Genomic DNA, 19241 nt, shown 5'->3' with positions numbered 1-19241 from the left:
TATTAGTAATCGGGAGATTAGGGCCCCGGGGACAACGGGAGATAAACAACCGCAATTAAGGCAAATCTGCCAGAGTAAACAAAATTGAGCAGAAACAGATGCCCTCGCCATTTTGGGGGATTGATTGGAGGGCACCGAGGAATCGATTTTTGTCTTGTTTACACTTCCAAACCCCGGTGATAAACTGGGAGGCTGAATATTTCATAGCGCCTGGTTTTAGTTAATTTTTCTCGGCTCCTCGCAGTGACCAGGCCCGGCCTCGCTCAGCCTTCACAGGGAGCAGCTAATTGCCTATGAAGGGCCCCTGTGTTTAAATGGGCTTGACAGGAATTTAAATTTTGTTTCAATCAACCTCTGTGCTCACAGCCTGCTCCAGTTTCTAATTTTTAAATTAAACATGATTCGTTTTTTATTTATTTATTTTTGTTAGGCCACAGCCTCCCCTCTGGAGCTGGCTGCTCATTCTCCACCCGGAGCAGCACTCGGAATACACGGCTTTATTCGGGCCAGAACGGCAAAACACAGCCGTGGAAAAGTTCATTGTCCCATAAATATGCATCTGCCTGCCCGGATTTGATGGGAAAGGTCGGGGGAAACGCTCAGTTGGTGTAAATCGGGACGGGCATGTCCCTGCTGGGCTGGGGAGCGCYGGGTTTCCAGCAGGGAAAGGCTCCCGGTTGGATTAAAATACAGTTCCAAGAGTGGAAATTATGTTCATGGCCTCAGTTGTTGTTCGGTGACCTTGGGAGAGATTCAAAGGAATTTATACTTTTTTTCCTCCCAAGCCAACTAGTGGTGAGATATTTTGCCTTCTCCATGTTTCCAGCACAGCTCTGTGCATTTATTCCAATATCCTTTCATACCTGAGCCCTCTCTGCTCCTCAGCCGAGGGGATTTGGCAGCACGTTCACGTTCATTTAAGACTTTATTTAGTCCCTTTACCGAGCCTGGCAAGCACAGGGATGTTGTTTTGCACTCCATGCAGGCAGCGTGGAGCCATGGAATGCAGAATGCATTTCAAAATGTACATTTTCAAATGTACTTTTAAAAGCAACTTGTTCATTTGCAGAAACTTCATCACAGAAWTGCTAACGAAGTACGGGCTGTTTCATTCTCCCTTTTCGCTTCCAGCCACATCATTTTCAGGCTTTTTTTGCTTTTGTTAATTGTTGTTATTTGTGTGCGTGTGTATGCACATAGCATTTTCTTCTCCAAGGTTTGGGTGAAAAACATTTAGGAGATTGTTTCAGTTTACTTCAGCTTAGTAATTTGCTTGGCAATTTTTTTTTTTTATCCCAGTAAAAAAACTTGGGGAAAACAGTTGTTTTCTTCAACCTTCTTCCCCAGTCTAGGGGAACACTTAGTCCTCATTTGAAGGAAGTGCTGTAGGGAATATTTAGACCTCATTTGAAGGAAATACTGTAGGAAGAATTTAGTCCTTGTTTGAAGAAAGTACTGTATCAGCTTTTGAATTTGTGCCACCAAGACCATTCCTGCGCTGGAGCTGAGGACACTTCTGCAGGTGCAGCTCCATTGGTATTGGAGTTCAGGTCAGRTGTGCCTTCCTGATGGGAATCTCTGCTCTGTGCGAGCCCCCACTCTTCCGTTCTCATCACAGCCAGGTCTTGAAGCTCACGAATTGAATTGAYTTYGAATGAAATTGTTGGAAAATAYACCAGTTTGAATATTTTTTAATGTAACTTTAGTCAGAGATTTCATTCTTTTCCCCAAGGCAAAGGCAAACCAAAATCTCTGACTAAAGTTATATAAAAAAATTTGAAACTGGTGTATTTTCCAACAGAACCGCACCAGAAGATGCGCTCCGGGCACTGACCTAACGAGCTCCGGCTACTGATGGGCACTGGGGCCACAGACYAGAGCAGAGCTGTGCAAAAGTCAAACCTCTTCCCTCCCGAAAACACTGCACCGACCRTTTCGCTCAGCGGAGCTGCTTCTGCTGTCGACAGCTTGCTAATGTCGGCAGGCTCCATCAGCCTTGGGCCACTCTCCCCATTCCTCCTCTGCAGCTCTTCCTAACCTCAGCAGCACTTGCAGAAGTTAACTCCAATTAGATTTCRGTTGCTTTCGTTTGTTTTAAGAGTCATAACACAAAAGCTGAACTACCTTAGCTGGGAGCTGGCTCGTCTGCAGCTGAGCAGCACGGGCGGTGCCAAGGACGGTTATCGGTTTGACAACGAATATCGGGAGCAAAACTGCCGTGGAAAGAATGATCTGCAGATGGGCAAATAGATTCCTCTGTGCCACAGCCAAACCCAGAACTCTGTAGTCAATTTAGGACCAGTCTATGCCACGGGAAGGGAACAAACAGAAGAACCAGGGTCCTGCAGCAGGAGGAGTTCAGTTATTTGAAGTCCGCATTATGGAGYGGAGCTGATCCAATTCCCACTGATCTGAGCTGAGAAATTCCCTCTTGACCCTTTGTCTGGTGAGGAGTTGCCAGTCAAGTGAACAAGGGGTCTCTGAGGTCGGTTTTGGGGTCACCAGCTGCCCAAAATTTGGAAAAATAATACTTCAGTCATAACGAAGGATCTGTATTGCTGTTTGAAAATGGAAATTCAGGTGAGGGGTGTGGACATTGCTCTTCAGGTTAGGGTGTGGAGGTTTAAGTTAAGCTGTTCTTCCTCTTGGTCCATCCATCAGGCCTGGGGATTGTTGTTATTTGAAGACAAATTCTGTAAATTGCGGGTGAGTTTTGGTGCCTCGACAAAACAAAACCAGCTGAAAATYGCTTGCAATTAATTATCATATAAAAAGGAAAAATGCATTGGTAAATATTAATCTACAAATACAGGGGGAAAAAACTGCAGCAAGAATCCTTCTCAAAAGAAAAATAAGGAAGACATAGAATTCCAAGGGTTATCCATTTATCTTTGTTTTGTATCATCTTTTCACTGTCTTGCTTATCATCAGAGGGATGAAATCATTAGTGTGCTAATCTAGGTAGCCGTAGTTCTAAGGCTGACCTAGGCTAATCTGCCTTTGCAATTTCAAGAACTATGTCTGACTCCTCTGAAAGTAACCTTAAATTGTAGTCTTGTAAGAATTCCGGAGCTGTATCCTTCACTCCTTCTCCTAATGAGGTTATGACCAAATGCTCATTATAATTGCTTTAGACTCCTTTTAATTTTCAAGCTTATTAATCATAAGAAGAGTTATTTAAAATTGCATAAATTAATCTTAGATTAAAAGCCCATCAAAGCCTCGAAACAATTAAGAATAAGTAGGATTTCCCTGGGGCAGCAAGTTTTATTTTAATAGTGTAGTCAGGTGGATATCAGAACATTGAAGTATGGTAGTGATTAATGTATGCAAAATTTAAATGAGAGTTTTGAAATGGCAAACCTAAATCACATATTGACCTAACTGTAGGCTTTAACTGCATTGTCTGTCATATATTTAAACTGTTTAGTAATCAACATTTTAATTACAGTGTATGTTAGGGAGGCCGTGCAACAAACAAAACTCCCCACTTCCCGACATTCCACGTGGAGCTGTGGAGCAGGCTGGGCTCTGCTCTCGGCTGTGAGGAGCGAGGAAGGAGCAGAAACTTCCAGGAGAATGATGAGACTTGATTTTCCACGTGGATGTGTTCTCATTCCYATGTCATCTCCACCCAGGAAACGCCACTGGTTGGTGCTGGGARCRGTCACGGTTGGACKYTGGGGCTTGGAGCAGCCCTGGATGCTGGGATGGTGGRAGGTGKCCCTGCCCAGGGCAGCGCTGGAACTGGATGGGCTTTAAGGCCCTTGCCACCAAGGCGATTCCACAATTCTGTGATTCCATGATTTCACCCMCTGCTGTCGGGTTTCTCTCCAGCACCAGCTGAGCACAGGCTCTGGGGATGCTGGAAGCTGCTCCTGACTGCGAGTGCAGTCCTTGCCCTCAATAGTCGCTGTTCTGAGGACGGGAGCTGGCACAGAGAACTGGGCCAGGAAACACTCGGTCCCGGATCAGGCACAGCCTCGCACGTTCCAAGGAGGAGCTGCARTTTTGGGGTTAAACCTGATCCGTGATCTGCCATCCCATCACTGCAGGTGCCCCGTGGAAGGGACAAGGACRCTGCAGCTGACCTTGCTGCAGCTTTGGGACACAGGGGACGCTCTCTGCAGACAGACAGACAGACAGAGAAACAGCCTCCCAGCCCCTGTTTCAAGCACTTCAGCTGCTCATACTTTTCTTGAAAGATTTAAAAAAAAAGCCCAGCATTTCAAAAGGCAAACAAGAACTGGATCACAGTTAAATAGGATCTCACAGGGTCCTTTCACCCGTGGGTGCATTCTGTGTCTCTGGGGATTAATGTGTGTTCAGCCTGCAGAGTTTCTGCCCCGCTCCCGCCTTGGCAGCTGCATGGAGYGTCCCCTGAGGATGAATTAACAATGTTTGGGGAGTCAGCAGCGAGAGTATTGGCCTGAGGATTCCTCGCTGCTATTCCTGGCTGCAGGAGCCGCAGTTGGATCCTGTGGATAGCTAGCCCAGATAATTAGAACAGCATTTAGTGTGGCTTGTCCTTGGAGGCAGCAGCTCGAGATGGAAAATACTCMAGCRCTGGAGGCAGGGGTGGAGTGGTGAMAATCCTACCACGTGCTGAGGTCACTGCAGGGGGACCAGGGTCAGTTTGGGATGGTTTGGGTTACTCAGCACTCTGTGCTTCCAGGAATCCTAACCAGGAATCCTGGGAAGCTGGTGCAGCTCCAGAGTTGAGCTCGGTGTTTGTCATGTTGGAGGTACGACTTGTGTCCCATTAAACGTGAGAATRGGCATGAATTTCCCCTGGAAATTTCTGCCCTCAGTTAATTACAAGAGCTGTAAATAGCCCAGACACCTCCTCCGCAGCAGGAGAACTAACCGGGATGTGCTGTTGGACAGCCAAGCTGGAATTTTTTGGAATTATAAGGYTGAGCTGCTAGCCAGGCTTTCCTGATTGAACATTTGAATTGTGGCTTTMCTTTTAATAGAGCACCTGGAGTGGGGAAGGCCTGGAACATCCTGCCTGCTCCAGGAGCATAAGGAATGTGGTGGCTTGCTCATGTTTCACATGGCATTAGTGCTGGCAGGGCTGGAATTCTGCTGACAGGCTGGAATTCTGCTCAGGTGGAATCGGTGCAGAGGCAAAACAGATCCYAGGTGCCCAGTGGAGAGCTGGCTCAGAGGATGCTCTTCCCATTCCCAACTCCTGCTGCCAGGGACGCCTGACAAGTACCACCAGCAATTAGGGAATGGCAGGGACGGGGAGCAGACTTCCAGCCTCCACTTCCTCCCTAACAGGTGCCGCGTTTTGTGAAGGAAAAGCTCTGTGTTGCTGCATCTGCTGCACTCGGTGCATGCCAGAACCACCCAACAAACTGCTGCGCTTCCTTCCTCATCCCCCCTTTAAAAAATGGGAAATTCAGCAGCGAGGCCCCGTCCCTTCCAGCAGCCCGTAGCCAGCAGCGCCATCGATTTTCTGTGTTTGCTTTAAGCCTGKGAAGCCTGTGCTTTCCTGCACGCTGTCCTGATGGAGCCCTGCCCAGGCAGCGTGCAATGCCCCCAGCCCTGATGTGCCATTAATGATAGGTTAATGTGCAGTGTAATGTTTTTTGGACGATGGGTTCATTACACTTCTGAGTGCAAGGTCCTTCTGCAGAGCGCCCAAGGTCCCATTGCATTATATCATGCAATAAAAATACCCTTTTCATATCACACGCTAATAAACTGTGCTTGAAATGCTGTCTGAGGGCGCTGCCATTGTCTTGATAGGCTCTGTCTGCAACAGTTGGGATCTTTTTATGGTGGTTTGTGTTCTGCTGAGTTCAAAATTTTTACATGAAACGTGTCGTTTGTCGGTGCTGCTYGGTGATAAATGGAGCACGGGCCCTCGGCTGCTCAGGCTGGGAGGGTTCCTGTGAAAATAAATGGTGAAAGGATGGTRCCACTGCAGCCAATGCAATGGCACTTATTTCCCAACCTTCCTTGTACCAGCATGAGGAATTTTCTTGTCGTTCCTAATTTGCTGCCCTCCCCTGTCAACCTCTTGCTGTCCCAGGGATAAAAATGTAAGGAGATGGTGCTGTGGGTTAGATCTGCTGTACTCCAGCAGTGTCACCGACCACCGCTGGGGATCTGGGTTCCTTCCCTGTCCTCATCCCTCTCGTGTTCTGTGTCCCAGCAAACACCACGCTGTCATTTGGGGATTTCCAAGGAAACTGGTGGCTGACTGAGATTTCCCATTCKGAATGGGCTTTGTCACCTTTCTAGGCTACTAACTGCCTGTTCTATGAACCTTTAAACCAGTCTCCCATGAACTCCCACTTCCTTTGTGCCCGGAAAGAGCTCTGAAATCCCAGGCATTGCTTGAGGGATRTTATTTGCGGTCTGCCTGTCCTTTGGCAGTGCTCAGGAGCATCGCTGTTGGTCTGAATTTCCTTGGTGCTTTCCAGAACCAAAACATTTMATGGTCAGAGGAGCCTGTTTATGGGAGAGGTTCTCCTGGAGCTTTGCTGTTCCCTGGATTTGGGTTTGAGAATGTGTAAGCTCTTAACCTATGTGTTAGACTGAAGGAGGTGCAGGTAGCCCAGATTTGGGGCTGTGGCTGATGATGCTGTRTCCCAGGGGGAATTTTGTCTCTCCTGGACAGTTCATGCCCCTGGAGCAGAGCTGCACATGGCCACCTGGAGCTGGCAAAGGCCCCTGGATCCACAGCCCTGCCCAGGATGCCATGCACAGTCTGTGGCAATAAGCTCTGGGGGGGTTATTATCAGAAACAAAGATTTTTTAGGCCAGAGGAGAAGGCTGTGGAAGCAAATTGCTGAATTTTAGGGGCAGGTAAAATTATGGAACTTTTACCCTTGAATAATGGCGATTTAATTGACTGGGCTAAATGATTGATGGCTGGTGAGCACCGAGTTGGAATTACCAGGGCAGGGGGGCAGCGCCCTTTGAATTTCCTGTCAGATATTTCAATCGCTCCCATCCCCCTCTGGAAGGAGTTAACCTGTCTGGTGGGACACTGCAGCTGCAGCAATGTACCCTTTATCAAGAGAACCAGATGAGACAAGTTCATTTAAGAAGCCTGGTTTGTCATTGTTTATCTAATTTTCGGGGTTGACACACAAAATTAGGCTGCCTGACACTCACTCGGGGCTGTCCCTGGCCCTGTCCTGCCTGACCTTTCCAGCTCCAAGCTCTGAGYGCTCCAGCAGCAGTTTCCCATTGCCTGCAGGAATCTCACCAAGCCAGGCAAGGCACACCAGTACCAGGCCAGTAAGGAAAACCAGTTTGCTGCTGGATTTTCAACCTGTTCCCTGTTGGATGTGCCCATTTCCACGTGGTTTTAAAGCTGAATATTTAAAAATGGGGAAGGAAGTGGTTATTGCTTTGTTGTGAACACGTGGATGAGTCTGAGGAAATGTGAAATMCGCAGGGATGGGATCCAGTATCCAAAAAATAAATCTGTGCACATCACAGCAGGCAATGTAACCTCACCAGGCCAGGGTTCCTGAAACAGAAAATGCTTTTCAAGCGTCCACACATTCAGCTTTTCTCTGTCTTCCCTGGCCATAAATCCCTGCAGGAATATTTAAGCACAGCAGGTTGCTGGGTGTGGGTGARAAGACATCGTTCACGGTGGCAGGCAGGGCTGGGACAGCCACAGGATTTATGAACAGTCCCCAAACTGTGAGGGACTTCCACTGTTTCCTCTCTGAGGGGACGGTTCCTCCCAGCCTCACCCCGCTGCACCGGAGCTGCAGTGGGGCAGCTGCATTTCTCCATCTGTGGTTTGGATTTTTATTGGGTTGTTTTCCAGATTCTTCCTTCCCTCCCTGGGTAATGTCCCCTTCCTTCCTTCCATTTTCCCTTCCAAAGGCATCTACTGTTTAAGGCACTGCTTTCTGWGGTGGGAGCGCTTTGGGTTGTGGGAATTAATTTGCAGTCTTTTGGATGCCTGAAGAGGGGTGAATGTGGGTTTAGGTGCTGGAAAATGGCAAAATGTTTTCTCTCTGAGGGAGGAATTTAAAGGAATCTTACAGGAGTTCTCCTATCACACCATCTTTGATAGAAAGTAACATATTTATGAAGACAAGGAAGCTAAAATTCCTATAGGTGTGGAACTTTGTAATCATTGTGAAGTCTCCCTCTGTAACCATATGTAACATGATTAAAAGGAGTTTTAAAACGCAATAAATCAGATGAAATTGAAATTAAAGAGGGGGTAAGTAATACTTAAATAATTGGTAAGATTCAACATTAATTGCTTTTTATCTTGAAGACAATCAAAATATTAATTATGGGGGTGTTAATGTTAAAAATTATGAGGGATTTTTAGCCTTTTATGTATCCACATTCTTCAAGTTCTGCCAGAGCAAAATGTGGGGAGCAGGGACGAGTTCATTAAGAGGTTCCTAAGAGAGGGGAAATCGCTGCAGCCGCAATTCTGGAGACCTTGAAGGAAAACTTCAATAATTCCCTGAGACATTTTTGGGTGCTGAGCCAACTGCCATCCCTCTTTTGTCATTTATGCTGATTTTCTCTCCAAATCTTGCTGCAAACAGGCCAAGGCCAGGTTTGAGGGCTTCCTGCATTGTGCCCAGCTCTGTGTGGTTCTTGGAGAAATGTTTTTATTGCAGCTGCAGGTGTGGGTGCAGCAGGTGCTACTGAGTGAGGTCGGGTTTTAGAAGCAGCAAAGGGAGTTTGGAAATGGATTTTGGGCCAGGCCATCCATGAACAGTGGACATCCTTGAGCCACTTGGGACCTGGTTRTTGGTGCCTGACCTGAAAATGCTGCAGGTTGCCCACTGAGGTTTGCAAAGATGGGTTCTGCTGATGCTGTGGCCTGAGCTTTGATATCTGTTCTTCCATTCCCAGTTCAAAAACAAACAAACAAAAATTTCCCAAAAAAAATTATCCATAATACTATGAAAAATAGCTTCCAGTGAAAACATCTCTTCAGCCTGAGAAAAATCCTCACAGGAGCAGGGCAGTCTAAAAATGTGGGAAATCTGAAGAGTAGTTTCAAACTTATTGCTGGGAAGAAAAGTGGGTTTGCACACTTTGGTTTCACAGGTTTTGGTGGAATATCCTCACAAAAGAAAACAAACAGGCTGACCACTGTGGAGAGCTGAGGTTTCCAGCTCTGCCTGGCTGCAATTCCGTTGGGAGCAGCTGAAATGCAGGGATCTCCTGGGTGTGGGGTGGCTTTGGCTGCAGGGGTCTCTCCATCCTAAAGGAGATTCCTGGGACAGGGACTGGCAGCAATAGCTGGGTYTAACTGCCCCAGTGCATCTGCTCCACCTTGGCGGTGCCTCCTGGTTGTTTCCTCCTGCTTCTCTCTGGTTTCTGTGGCTGTTTTGTTTAAAAGGTGAAACAGCTGCTCCTAGGCTGTGCTGGGTATGAAAGTATTTCCCTGCATTTTTCCACCCAAAAATACCCCAGTGCTGGGCAAAACAGCTTGTCCTGTCCCTCCCTCCCTTGTCCCAAGTCCYTCTCCAGCTCTCCTGGGTCCCCATTAGGCACTGGAAGGTCAGTGCTCATGAGGGATGCTCAGGGGTTGTTTAAAGAGAGGAGCTTCAGGAGATCCCACACCTTTACGAGCAGAGGAGCACATTAATGTTTTTTTTTTTTTATATTATTTTACCCAAACACCATGCAGGGTGTGGAAAGGGGCTGGGTCAAAACACAACAGGGAAATGGAACAGCAACAAAAAATAATCAGCATTTCCAGGGAGCRCTGGGCTAAGGCCTCCATGAGGAACCTGGGCTCTCCCCCCTCCTCCGAACAGGCCCTGTGGATAACACGGATCCGGGAGAAGCTCACTGGTTTGAATCCGTGTTTTATTGCCTTTTTATGGCTGTAACCCCAGGATGCTCCCGTGTAGGTTTTTTCTCCAGAAGGGTTGTGTTTCCCTTGGCTAACCCTGCCCGTCCCCCTTGCAGGGCCACCCCTTCATCGTGCAGTACAACGACGGCAACGCCGAGGTGGTGTCCATGTGGGTGTGCAGGATGCTGGAGGAGCGGCGATCCCAGGGACCACAGTGAGCTCAGCAGCATCCCAGGAACATCCCAAGAGCTCTTCCTGGACCAACAGCACCAGCTTTGGACTCGCAGTTTATCCAGATCCTATTTTACTCCGAATATTTCCTAGAAGCCGGGATATTTGTTGGCTGCCTTTTCTTCACCGCCACATCAAGGAATTTTCTCCCCACATTTCTTTTGCTGCTGAGCAATTTCCAGGTTATCTTCAGTTATTCTGTACACAGCCTTACAGCAAGTATTTTATATCTCTGTTTTGGGGTTACTGAATGGACTTTCTATTTCCTGACTCCAGAGTCTTTTTTAACWGTTGCTCCTGTAGGAGTGGCATTCCCAGTGTCCAGAGGATTTCCTGAGGAGCTGCTGGCTGTCTCACAGTGCAGGCARCCACAAAATACTGGGTTTAAATGTAAAACAAAAGCAAACAGACAAAAAAAAAAAAGAGAAGTATCTGATCTTGCCCATCCTGTGAGGAGTGAGGGTGTCAGGTGGGTCAGCATCACACCAGTAAGTGACTGGTAATGCTTCTCTCTGCTCCCAGTGCCGGCTGCTGGGGATCGGAATTGCTGGCAGGGCCAAGCAGGGGAGGCAGCACAAAAAAAAGAGGAGATCCCTAAATCAGAAAGGTTTGGCTGAAATAGGAAAGGTGAGGTGAAAGAGGACAGGGCTCTGCTCTGGAGSCARGCTGGGAGAGCTGRGAATGTTCCCYTGGAGAAGGGAAGGATCCAGGGAGAGCTCAGAGCCCCTTGCAGAGTCTGAAGGGGCTCCAGGAGAGCTGGAGAGGGACTGGGGACAAGGGATGGAGGGASAGGACACAGGGAATGGCTTCCYACTGCCAGAGGGCAGGGATAGGGGGATATTGGGAAGGAATTCCTGACTGTGAGGGTGGTGARGCCCTTCCCAGAGAAGCTGTGACTGCCTCTGGATCCTGGAATGTTCAAAGCCAGGCTGCCGTGAGGCTTGGAGCCCTGTGGGATAGGGGAGGGTGCTCCTGCCCCGGCAGGAGTGACATTGGATGGGATTTAAAGTCCCTTCCAACCCGACCCAGCCTGGGATTCCATGATTCTCACAGACAGGGAATATATGCTGGAAGCTCCCTGCAGGAGCTGCAGTCTCTGGGTGCAGAGGGAGGGCAGCCCCAGCCCCRAAATCTGCAGCGAGCAGTGGCACTGGGGGGGTGGGACCTTCCTCGGGCAGCCAAGGGCCACAGCTCCTGCCTGGGCAGCATCCCATGGGATTGGGGACAGAGAGCTGACACAGAGCATCCCTCTGATCTCAGGAACAGCTGCAGGGTTTTCCTTATTATCCCAGCAGCTCCTGGCTGGCCTGGAAGTCTCCTGCCTTGCACTGCTCTGCCTCGATCCCTGATTCCCATCCCTTGGAGTTGCTGCATGCTGGGTCCAGCCGGGCCGAGCACGGGCTCCAGGTTTGCTGTTCCAGGGAAAGGGAAGGATTGCAGTGGCTCTGCTGGGTGTTCTTGGCTCCTGCAATTCCTGGGGAGGTTTCCCCRGCAGACCAACGCAGATTGAACCAGTCCTGGTGTTACAATGCTTATTAAAAGCAAAAAAGAAATKAAACAGATGTGAAAGGCAGGTTTGGGGTGGGTGAGCTGGGTGGGAGGAGGTTTGGGGTTTGTTTGCTTGTCTTTGCATTAGAAATAAACTTTTGCTAAAAAAAAACAACACTCAGTTTATTTTATACCAGCAGCTTGACCCCCCACATGCAATTCAGTGAAATATTTCTCCCGAACAAGTGCAAATCCTAAATGTTATTCTGGAAGCAGCCTGSAAAAGACTTCGTTTCCTTCCTTGGAGGGATCGTTTGTCTTCTTTTGAAGTGTAGGGGTTGCAGGCATGAACTTACAGCCGAAAGTTTGTCTTAATTGCTCTGATGTCACAACCTTGCTGGCAGATAACAGYGCAATGAATGAGCCACCAGCCCCCGTTCCTCCAGGTCCTGTTCCTAAAGTGAGACAAATTCCCTCCCCGTGAGCCAGCCACGGCATCGCCGGCGCTGCCATTTATTTACCCCTAACAGCATCAGCTCTCCCTGGATAAAAGGGCTCTCGCTCGGATTTCGTTTAAAACTCAGCAAACCCGAGGCTTTTCTTTTCCTGGCAGGGAGATCAGGAGGGGAAGACTCATCCTTGTGGAATGCCAGGTGATGGAAATGGAAAAGATCGCCCCCCCAGTCCCACTCCTCAGCCCAGCAGCTCATTTGGGGCTCCCCCAGCGGCCCCACACCGGTCTCACCTCTCTGTCTCCCTTTCTGTAACCTCGGCCATGGTGATTCCTATGGGAGTGTGGATGYGGGGACTCACTGGGGAAAACGGAATGTGCCAGAACTTCCAGTGTTTTCCACATTTCCCTGCCTGCGATCCTTGCCAAAGCTCTTGTGAGATGAGCTTGTGGAAGTTCGCCTATAAACTCAGCAACAAAATCAGAAAATATTTTGTTTCTCTCGTAYTCCGTGACCAAATCCATCCCGCTGTCAGCATTCCAAAGGCGAAGCGTCCGTCTTTGTTTTCTAAAGAACAGCCTGAAAAGCTGGATGGAGGAGGCGGGGCTGCGCGGGGTCCTTTACCTGTGCCTGTCCCTTGGCTTAACGCCGGCAATGTGATCGCCTTAATAACCGAGCAATCACCAGAAACGGCTCCCGGGAGCTTCATTTGATCCCTCGGATACCCGAGAGGAAAAGCAAAGGGGAGGATGGAATCTGGGAGCGGCGCGTGTGTTTTCCTGCCTCCCGGAGCTCCCTGTGGCCCTGCGGGGAAAGGTTCCCTGGAGGCATCCATAGAAAAGGGATGGACCGCGGCGGATGGTGATGTGGGGAGCGTGTGGGCACTACATGAAGCAAAACCTGGGAATTTGGGGCTTTGTTGGGAAAAAAAAAAAAGCGCCAAATCCACGGGGGGAGAGCGAAGGCTCTGGGAGAGCTGCGGGAGAAGCTGCTCTGGTGACAGAGGGGCTGTGGGGTGGGGAGGGGGCGATGCCACCGGAGCGGGCACGGGCTGCGCTCGCCTTTGCGGCTCCGGCTGCGCTCCCTGTGCCCAGCGCTGCCCCCGGGCAGGACAATCCAGGAGCCGCCACATCCCACGGGAGCTGCACCTGGGACCGCCGGGAGCTGCTAGGGAGGGACAGGAGGGACCAGGCAGAGCAGGGACCGTCCCAGCCCTGGCTCCGCTCCGGGGCAGCTGTCGGTGGCTGCTCCCGAGGGTCCGGGACACACACACAACCCCTGCGGCCCTTTTGGGCAGTGAACAGGAGCGGCAAATCCCATCTCCAGGGTGCTCCAAGGGCTGCWCAGCTTCTCGGACACATCTCTGTGCAGGAGCTCTTCCTCCCGCTCCGGTCGGGATGTGCCACCAGCAGAGATTCGGGAACATCCTGGCACACCCGTCCTTGCCCGGCTGCCAGGGGCCGGCCCATCAGGGATCAGTCAAACCCTGGGTGCCCCCAGCTCCTGGAGAGCKGCAGAGAACCGAGCTGGGGCCCCTCCGTCTCTCCCGAGGGTGCCCCTCTGCAGCCGGGGAAGGGTATTTATGGGTGACTGCCCCGGGGAACCGGGCAGGGCCAAGCCCGAGTCTTAAAAGCTGCAGCTGGGTGRGAGCGATGTCCCTGCGGTGACAGCCAGGCCTGGGGCAGAGGGGCTCTCCGAGGGAGGATCTGGAACCCGTTGAATGATGGTGAGGTCCTGAGCCATAACCGTTATTTTAGGATAACTCMTCTTCAGCATTGCCGGGGGACTCAAAGGTTCCGTGGGGCAGAAATCTGGAGGGATGGGGGGGCTGTCCCCCGAACCTGCTGTCCTCATCCCGCTCCCCCAGCTCACCAGCACTGCACTGCCAGGGTGGCCAGCCTGGACTGGGAAAACCTAACGGGGAAAAAGAAATTTAAAATTCTCCAATTGTGTTATTTGGTCCCATCGAATAAAAAAAGGTTGTGCGAGCTGCTCTAGTGGAAGGTGTCCCTGCCCATGGAGGTGGGGTTGGAAGGAGAGGAGCTTTAAGGTCTCTCCTAACTCAAAGCAGCCACAGCGAGCCCGTGATCCTGTGCTTTTCCCGTCGGGAAGCTGCAGCCGGAGCGCTGCGGCGCGGCTGCCGAGGAGCTGCGCTGACCCGGGGCTGCGTTACCTTCAGGAGAGGGGACGTCCATAAACCACGCGAGGACAGGATTTATGGATTGAGCCTTACTGGCTCCCGGAGCGGCGGCCGCCTCCCGGGCCCGCGCTGCGGCTGCTGCCGGCGCCGGGCCCGCGGTGCAAGTTCAAGGTTTATCGGAGCCGGAGAGCCCGGGAGGGGTTTTAATGGCAAATGGATGTCTGGGGCTTTTATGGGCAGCAGGAGAAAAAGTTCCCCGCAGCCGCGGCAGAGCTGCCAGGCCCGCGCGCAGGTGAGTGCGGCTCCATCCCTGGCAGGGCACCGGGAATTGCTGCCCTCGGCTCGCCCCGCTCCAGCCCCGCCAAGGTGTTCGGTCTAACCCCGTCAATAAAGTCGTGTCCATCGATCCCGCACGGCGCGTTCCTCCGCAGCCCCACGGCCGCTCCGGCACAGGGAAATTGGGAAGGTTTGGAGCCGCAGGGACGGCGCACGAAGGGTTTGGGTGGCCTGAGAGGTGAGGGACAGGGGACAAGGTGACAGCAGCTGCGGGGGTCGGACAGCGGGGGACCTGAGGCACAGCAAGGGGTGCACACGGGGGAGAGACGGGGGTTGGGGGGTGGACACGGTGGGTGCCGTGGAGAGGGGGAAAATGGTGGGAGAGCTGGGGGCCATGGAAAAGGGGGTGCACAGAGAGGGTGAATCGGGGCGGGCGAGCCGGCACAAAGAGATCCTGGAAGCCCCGAGAAGAACCCAGAGGCTCCCCGGGGATGGCAGGGCAGGAGCCCGGAGGGTTCCGATTCTCACCCCGCCCCGAGGGGCTCAGCAGCCGGGTCAGGCGGAGTGTGCCCGGCCTGCAGAGAGCCGCCGCCCGCTCCCTTTGTCAATGTCCAGTAATTAAAATGTCACCGTTTAATTTTCAGGCCTCTCGGAGCAATCTTTTCCTAATAAAGAGTCTAATCGAAACGCTCCTTCCCCCGCCTCGGCGGGAAGGGCCGCGGAAGAGGCTGCGGAGGTGCAGAGCCGCCGCGGATCGATGGAGAGAAGCCCGGATTGATCGGCCTCTAAAATTAAATTTATTGGGGTCATGGTTTTATATGGTGCTGATACAACTGTTAAATGGGGAACATTCATTTCCAATAGGAGGCGTTTATTAAACTTCCACTGAATTAGACCGCCGTGATTTATGTGGCAATCTCGGCTCAGCCCTCCAGGAGCGCGGGGCCTTCCGCGCCCGCCACGCGTGATTATTTATTTATACACCCGTGACACGGCTCCCTAAGTTTTAACCTAAATTATCCACCGGCTTCGTCTGCCAGCGGCACCGGCCCGGGGAACGGGGAAGGATGGGGGTCCCGTCGAGGCGCAGCGCCCTCTCCGCCGGCGGCGGCCCCTCCGCGACCCCCGGCCCCGGGGGCGTCCCCCGGGGGGGGTCCCCGGTTTGGGGGGCGGCGGCGCCCGCAAAACGTCCCGACTCTCGCGTTCGGCGATCGTTGAGCGTTAATTAGAAATTCATTACAATTAAAAGCCGCGCGCACACGCCTTAATTACATCTGATTTTTAATTCCGAATCCGTGTTTACACAGTAAGCGAGACGTACCTCCTGATTATCCCCAATACTCTTTATACTGTACTAATTATGTAAATTAAACCTAATTAACTGACAAAAACTGCAGTCAATTCAACTGTTAAAAGATACGGCGGTTGCGAGGAGCGGGGCGCCGGCGGGGAGCGCGGCCGGGGCGGTGGGGCCGAGGTCGGGCCCGGGGCCGCTCCTCGCCCCGGGGCTCCGCGCCGCCGTCGGGGCGAGCCGGGGGCCGCCTGCGCTGCTCCGGGCACCGGCCGAGCTCTGCGGACACCGAGGCGGCGGCACGGCCCGGGCCAGGGGACAGCGGAAGGGATTGGGGCAGAGCCGCATCCTCCCAGAGCCAACCCCCCTCCTCCAGCCCCCGCGCCGCGGCACCGCAAGAGCAGCCCCGGCACCGGCGATACCGGCTCGGTCCGCGCCGCCGCCCGCTGCCGGTGCCTCGCAGCCCGGCGTGGCCCCGCGGCCGCTACCACAACTCTGGGTATCGGACGCCGCGGGATCGCCCGAAACGCGGCGGCGAGCAGGGCAGCGGGGCTCGACCCAGCGCGGGAGCGTGTGACGGCGCTCCTGCCTCCGTATGGCTSGAGGAGGGGGGGCTGGGGAGGATAAATAATTAAAAGGCGAGGAATAATTACCGGCTCGGGTTGCGATCCTTGCGGGAAGGCCGCGCCGCAAGSCCCGGCCGGCAGCACCCGGTCCGCGTCCCCCCCGACGGGGCGTCCCGGGGGGACCCGCGGCCGCTGTCCCGCGTGGGAGCGCGGCCCGGAGCTCGGTTCGGCTGCGGAGGCGAAGRGTGGCTCCGCACCTGCGTTTCGCTCCGCGGCGGCTCCGCCGCATCCTGCCGGTGCCGCTGGTGATGGCGGGGAAGGGAAGGCGCGGGGGCACACACAAAAGTGATAGCTGGGGGCTATCGGCCCCGTTATTAACTTCTGTTTGATCAGTGTAATTGCGCCGATCGCGGCCGGACGCGATGATTAATTACAGTTTAATTAACGTGGCCGTGACGAGCGCTGCATGCAGGAACCCAACCCGGGCAGGGATGCGGCTGGAGGCCCCCGCCGCGCCGGCAGGACCGGCGGACACTGGAGCGCCGGGTGCCCTAAGCCGCCCCGGTGTCGGCCGGTMCCGCCGGTGTGGCGTGAGCCCCCGTGGGGAACGAAAAACACGAGCTCGCCCCCGTCTGYCCTCTCCTCCCGGCGATTTCGTTGCCGCCCGATGTCCCCCGCTCGGCCCCKGTACCGTTCCCGCACCCTCACCCCGCACCGGAGCGCGCATCCCGGCTGCGAGAGGGATGTGCGGCAGCAGCGCATCCCTGATTTCGATGGGGTCCCTCCGCCGCTCCCCCCGGTTTCCTCTTTTCGTTACCGCCCGCTCCCCACGCAAACTTTCAACGAGCATCGCTCCCCCAGGGATGTCGGCTCCGCGGGAGGTGGGTGCGGGGGGGGGACACGGGGGCGCCGAGCCCCACGCAGGTTCGGCGTGGGGCTGATCCCCGCTCTTACCTCGGGCAGCCCGGGCGGGTCCCCGCTCGGTGGCGGCCCCCCACGCCCTCCCCCCGCTCCCTCCCCGTTCCGCCGTGCCTTAAAGCCGCGCCGTGATTGACTGGAGCGCATCGGTGATTGACGGCGGCGGGGTCCCGGAGGCCGTTAATGTAAATATGCTGGTGCTAAGTGGGTGTGTCTTCCCGTTATTTTAGCTGTCACCGGATCAATGTGCAGCGTCTCCAAGTACGGATCCGGATCCTCCCTCGGTGGCGCGGCTGGTCACTCGCTCTTGTTGCATCTCACCCGGGCGGACGCGGCGGCGGCGGCGGCGGTGGCGGGGCGGGCGGCGGCCCCGAGGCGTCGGTGAAGGGCGCGCCTGCTGCCCGCCCGCCCCGCGCCCCGGCGCTTCGGCTGCCCCGGGAACGGGCTCGGTGCGGACGGGCCCCCGCGGCCGATGGCGGTCCCGGCCCCGGGCTGCGGCCCCTAGTCCCGAGCAGAGCCTGCACGTCCAGCCGGGCTCCGCGGCGCGGTGAGTGCGAGCGGGCGGCGGATGGAGGGAAAGGGGATGGCGATGGGGATGGGGGGGGCGGAAAGAGGGGCGCGTTTTCGGGAGTCGCTCCCCGTTATTTTGTGTAATTACCACGGAAGCGGCTTAAGCACCGGGAGCCCTCCCCGCTAAGCCAATTTGCCTGGCTCGCTGCTGCCCTTCTGCTACGTGCGGCGGGTGCTGCCCGCCCCGGCCCCTAATCCGCCCGCGCCTAATCGCCTGCCGGGGACACGACAAAGGGGCTCCGGGCCACCGCGCCCGCCGCCCCGCTCCGCCCGCGGACATCGAGAGCCAAGTTTGGGCCCGCCCGGTCCGGCCCGGGCTCGGGCCCCCGGGACGCGCTGGCCGCATCCTCCAGCGCGTTTCGTTGGAGTCCGCMCGGAGCCCGCCGCAAACCCGCACGGCACGGCCCGGCGAGCCGGCACAAAGGGAAGGGACGCGGCACCTCCCGGAGACTCGAGGAGGAAGGAAGAGGAGGTGGTGACCCCCCAGGATGCCCTTGCCCCGGGCTCCCGGGGCCGCTCAGCCGCGGGGCTGCGCCCGGCGGGCGGATGCGGCGGCGCTCGGTACCGGCGGCCGCGGCGCGGAGGATGCGCTCCGGCCCCGCCAGACCCCGCCGGTCGGGGAGGGTCCTGCGGCAGCGCCCGARCGGCTCTGGGTCGGGGCCGGTAGCGCAGAGCGAGGAGCGGCTGGGCCGCGCAGCGCAGATCGGCCGGGCTGCGGAGCGGGGCCTCGGGAGCGGCGGGCCGGGAGCGGCGGTGGGGCCCCGGGAGCGCCTCTAACCTGCGCCTTTCCCCGATTTTGTTTTGCAGGGGCGTTTTGGGGGGGAATGGAGGCGATCGCCAGTCAGATGGGAAATGGGAGAGATGCAAGCTCCTCCCCAAATTCAAAGCAAGAGCTGCAACCGTACCAGGGCTCCAATACCCTCAAGCCCAACCAAGTGGGTGAGACCTCCCTGTACGGCGTGCCCATCGTGTCCCTGGTCATCGACGGGCAGGAGCGGCTCTGCCTGGCGCAGATCTCCAACACGCTGCTCAAGAACTACAGCTACAATGAGATCCACAACCGGCGGGTGGCCCTGGGCATCACCTGCGTGCAGTGCACGCCGGTGCAGCTGGAGATCCTGCGGCGGGCCGGGGCCATGCCCATCTCCTCCCGCCGCTGCGGCATGATCACCAAGCGGGAGGCGGAGCGGCTCTGCAAGTCCTTCCTGGGCGAGCACAAGCCGCCCAAGCTGCCCGAGAACTTCGCCTTCGACGTGGTGCACGAGTGCGCCTGGGGATCCCGGGGCAGCTTCATCCCGGCCCGCTACAACAGCTCCCGCGCCAAGTGCATCAAGTGCAGCTACTGCAGCATGTACTTCTCGCCCAACAAGTTCATCTTCCACTCGCACCGCACCCCGGACTCCAAGTACACCCAGCCCGACGCGGCCAACTTCAACTCCTGGCGTCGCCACCTCAAGCTCAGCGACAAGACGGCCACGGAGGAGCTGTCGCACGC

At 54.8% G+C, this 19241-nt stretch overlaps 2 protein-coding genes across 2 annotated transcripts in view; both read left to right on the top strand.

The window, feature by feature from the left end:
- Positions 1 to 11651, top strand: part of MAP2K5 (mitogen-activated protein kinase kinase 5) — a 111295-nt gene extending 99644 nt beyond the window's left edge. Inside the window, exon 22 of the mRNA XM_057372270.1 lies at positions 9931 to 11651. Within this exon, the coding sequence (XP_057228253.1) occupies positions 9931 to 10032 (102 nt within the window). The 3' untranslated portion in view covers positions 10033 to 11651. The remainder of the gene's footprint in view (positions 1 to 9930) is intronic.
- A 6919-nt stretch (positions 11652 to 18570) lies between these two features.
- SKOR1 (SKI family transcriptional corepressor 1) overlaps positions 18571 to 19241 on the top strand; it is a 4039-nt gene continuing 3368 nt past the window's right edge. The window contains exon 1 of the mRNA XM_057372269.1: positions 18571 to 19239. Coding sequence (XP_057228252.1) covers positions 18571 to 19239 — 669 coding nt within the window. The remainder of the gene's footprint in view (positions 19240 to 19241) is intronic.

The sequence above is a fragment of the Malurus melanocephalus genome, unplaced genomic scaffold, assembly GCF_030028575.1.
Source record: "Malurus melanocephalus ecotype Western Australia unplaced genomic scaffold, MMel_1.1 scaffold_169, whole genome shotgun sequence".
In the NCBI taxonomy this organism is placed as follows: Eukaryota; Metazoa; Chordata; class Aves; order Passeriformes; family Maluridae; genus Malurus; species Malurus melanocephalus.
Note: the sequence above shows the minus strand (reverse complement) of the source record. Positions and strands in the feature narration are given on the sequence as shown.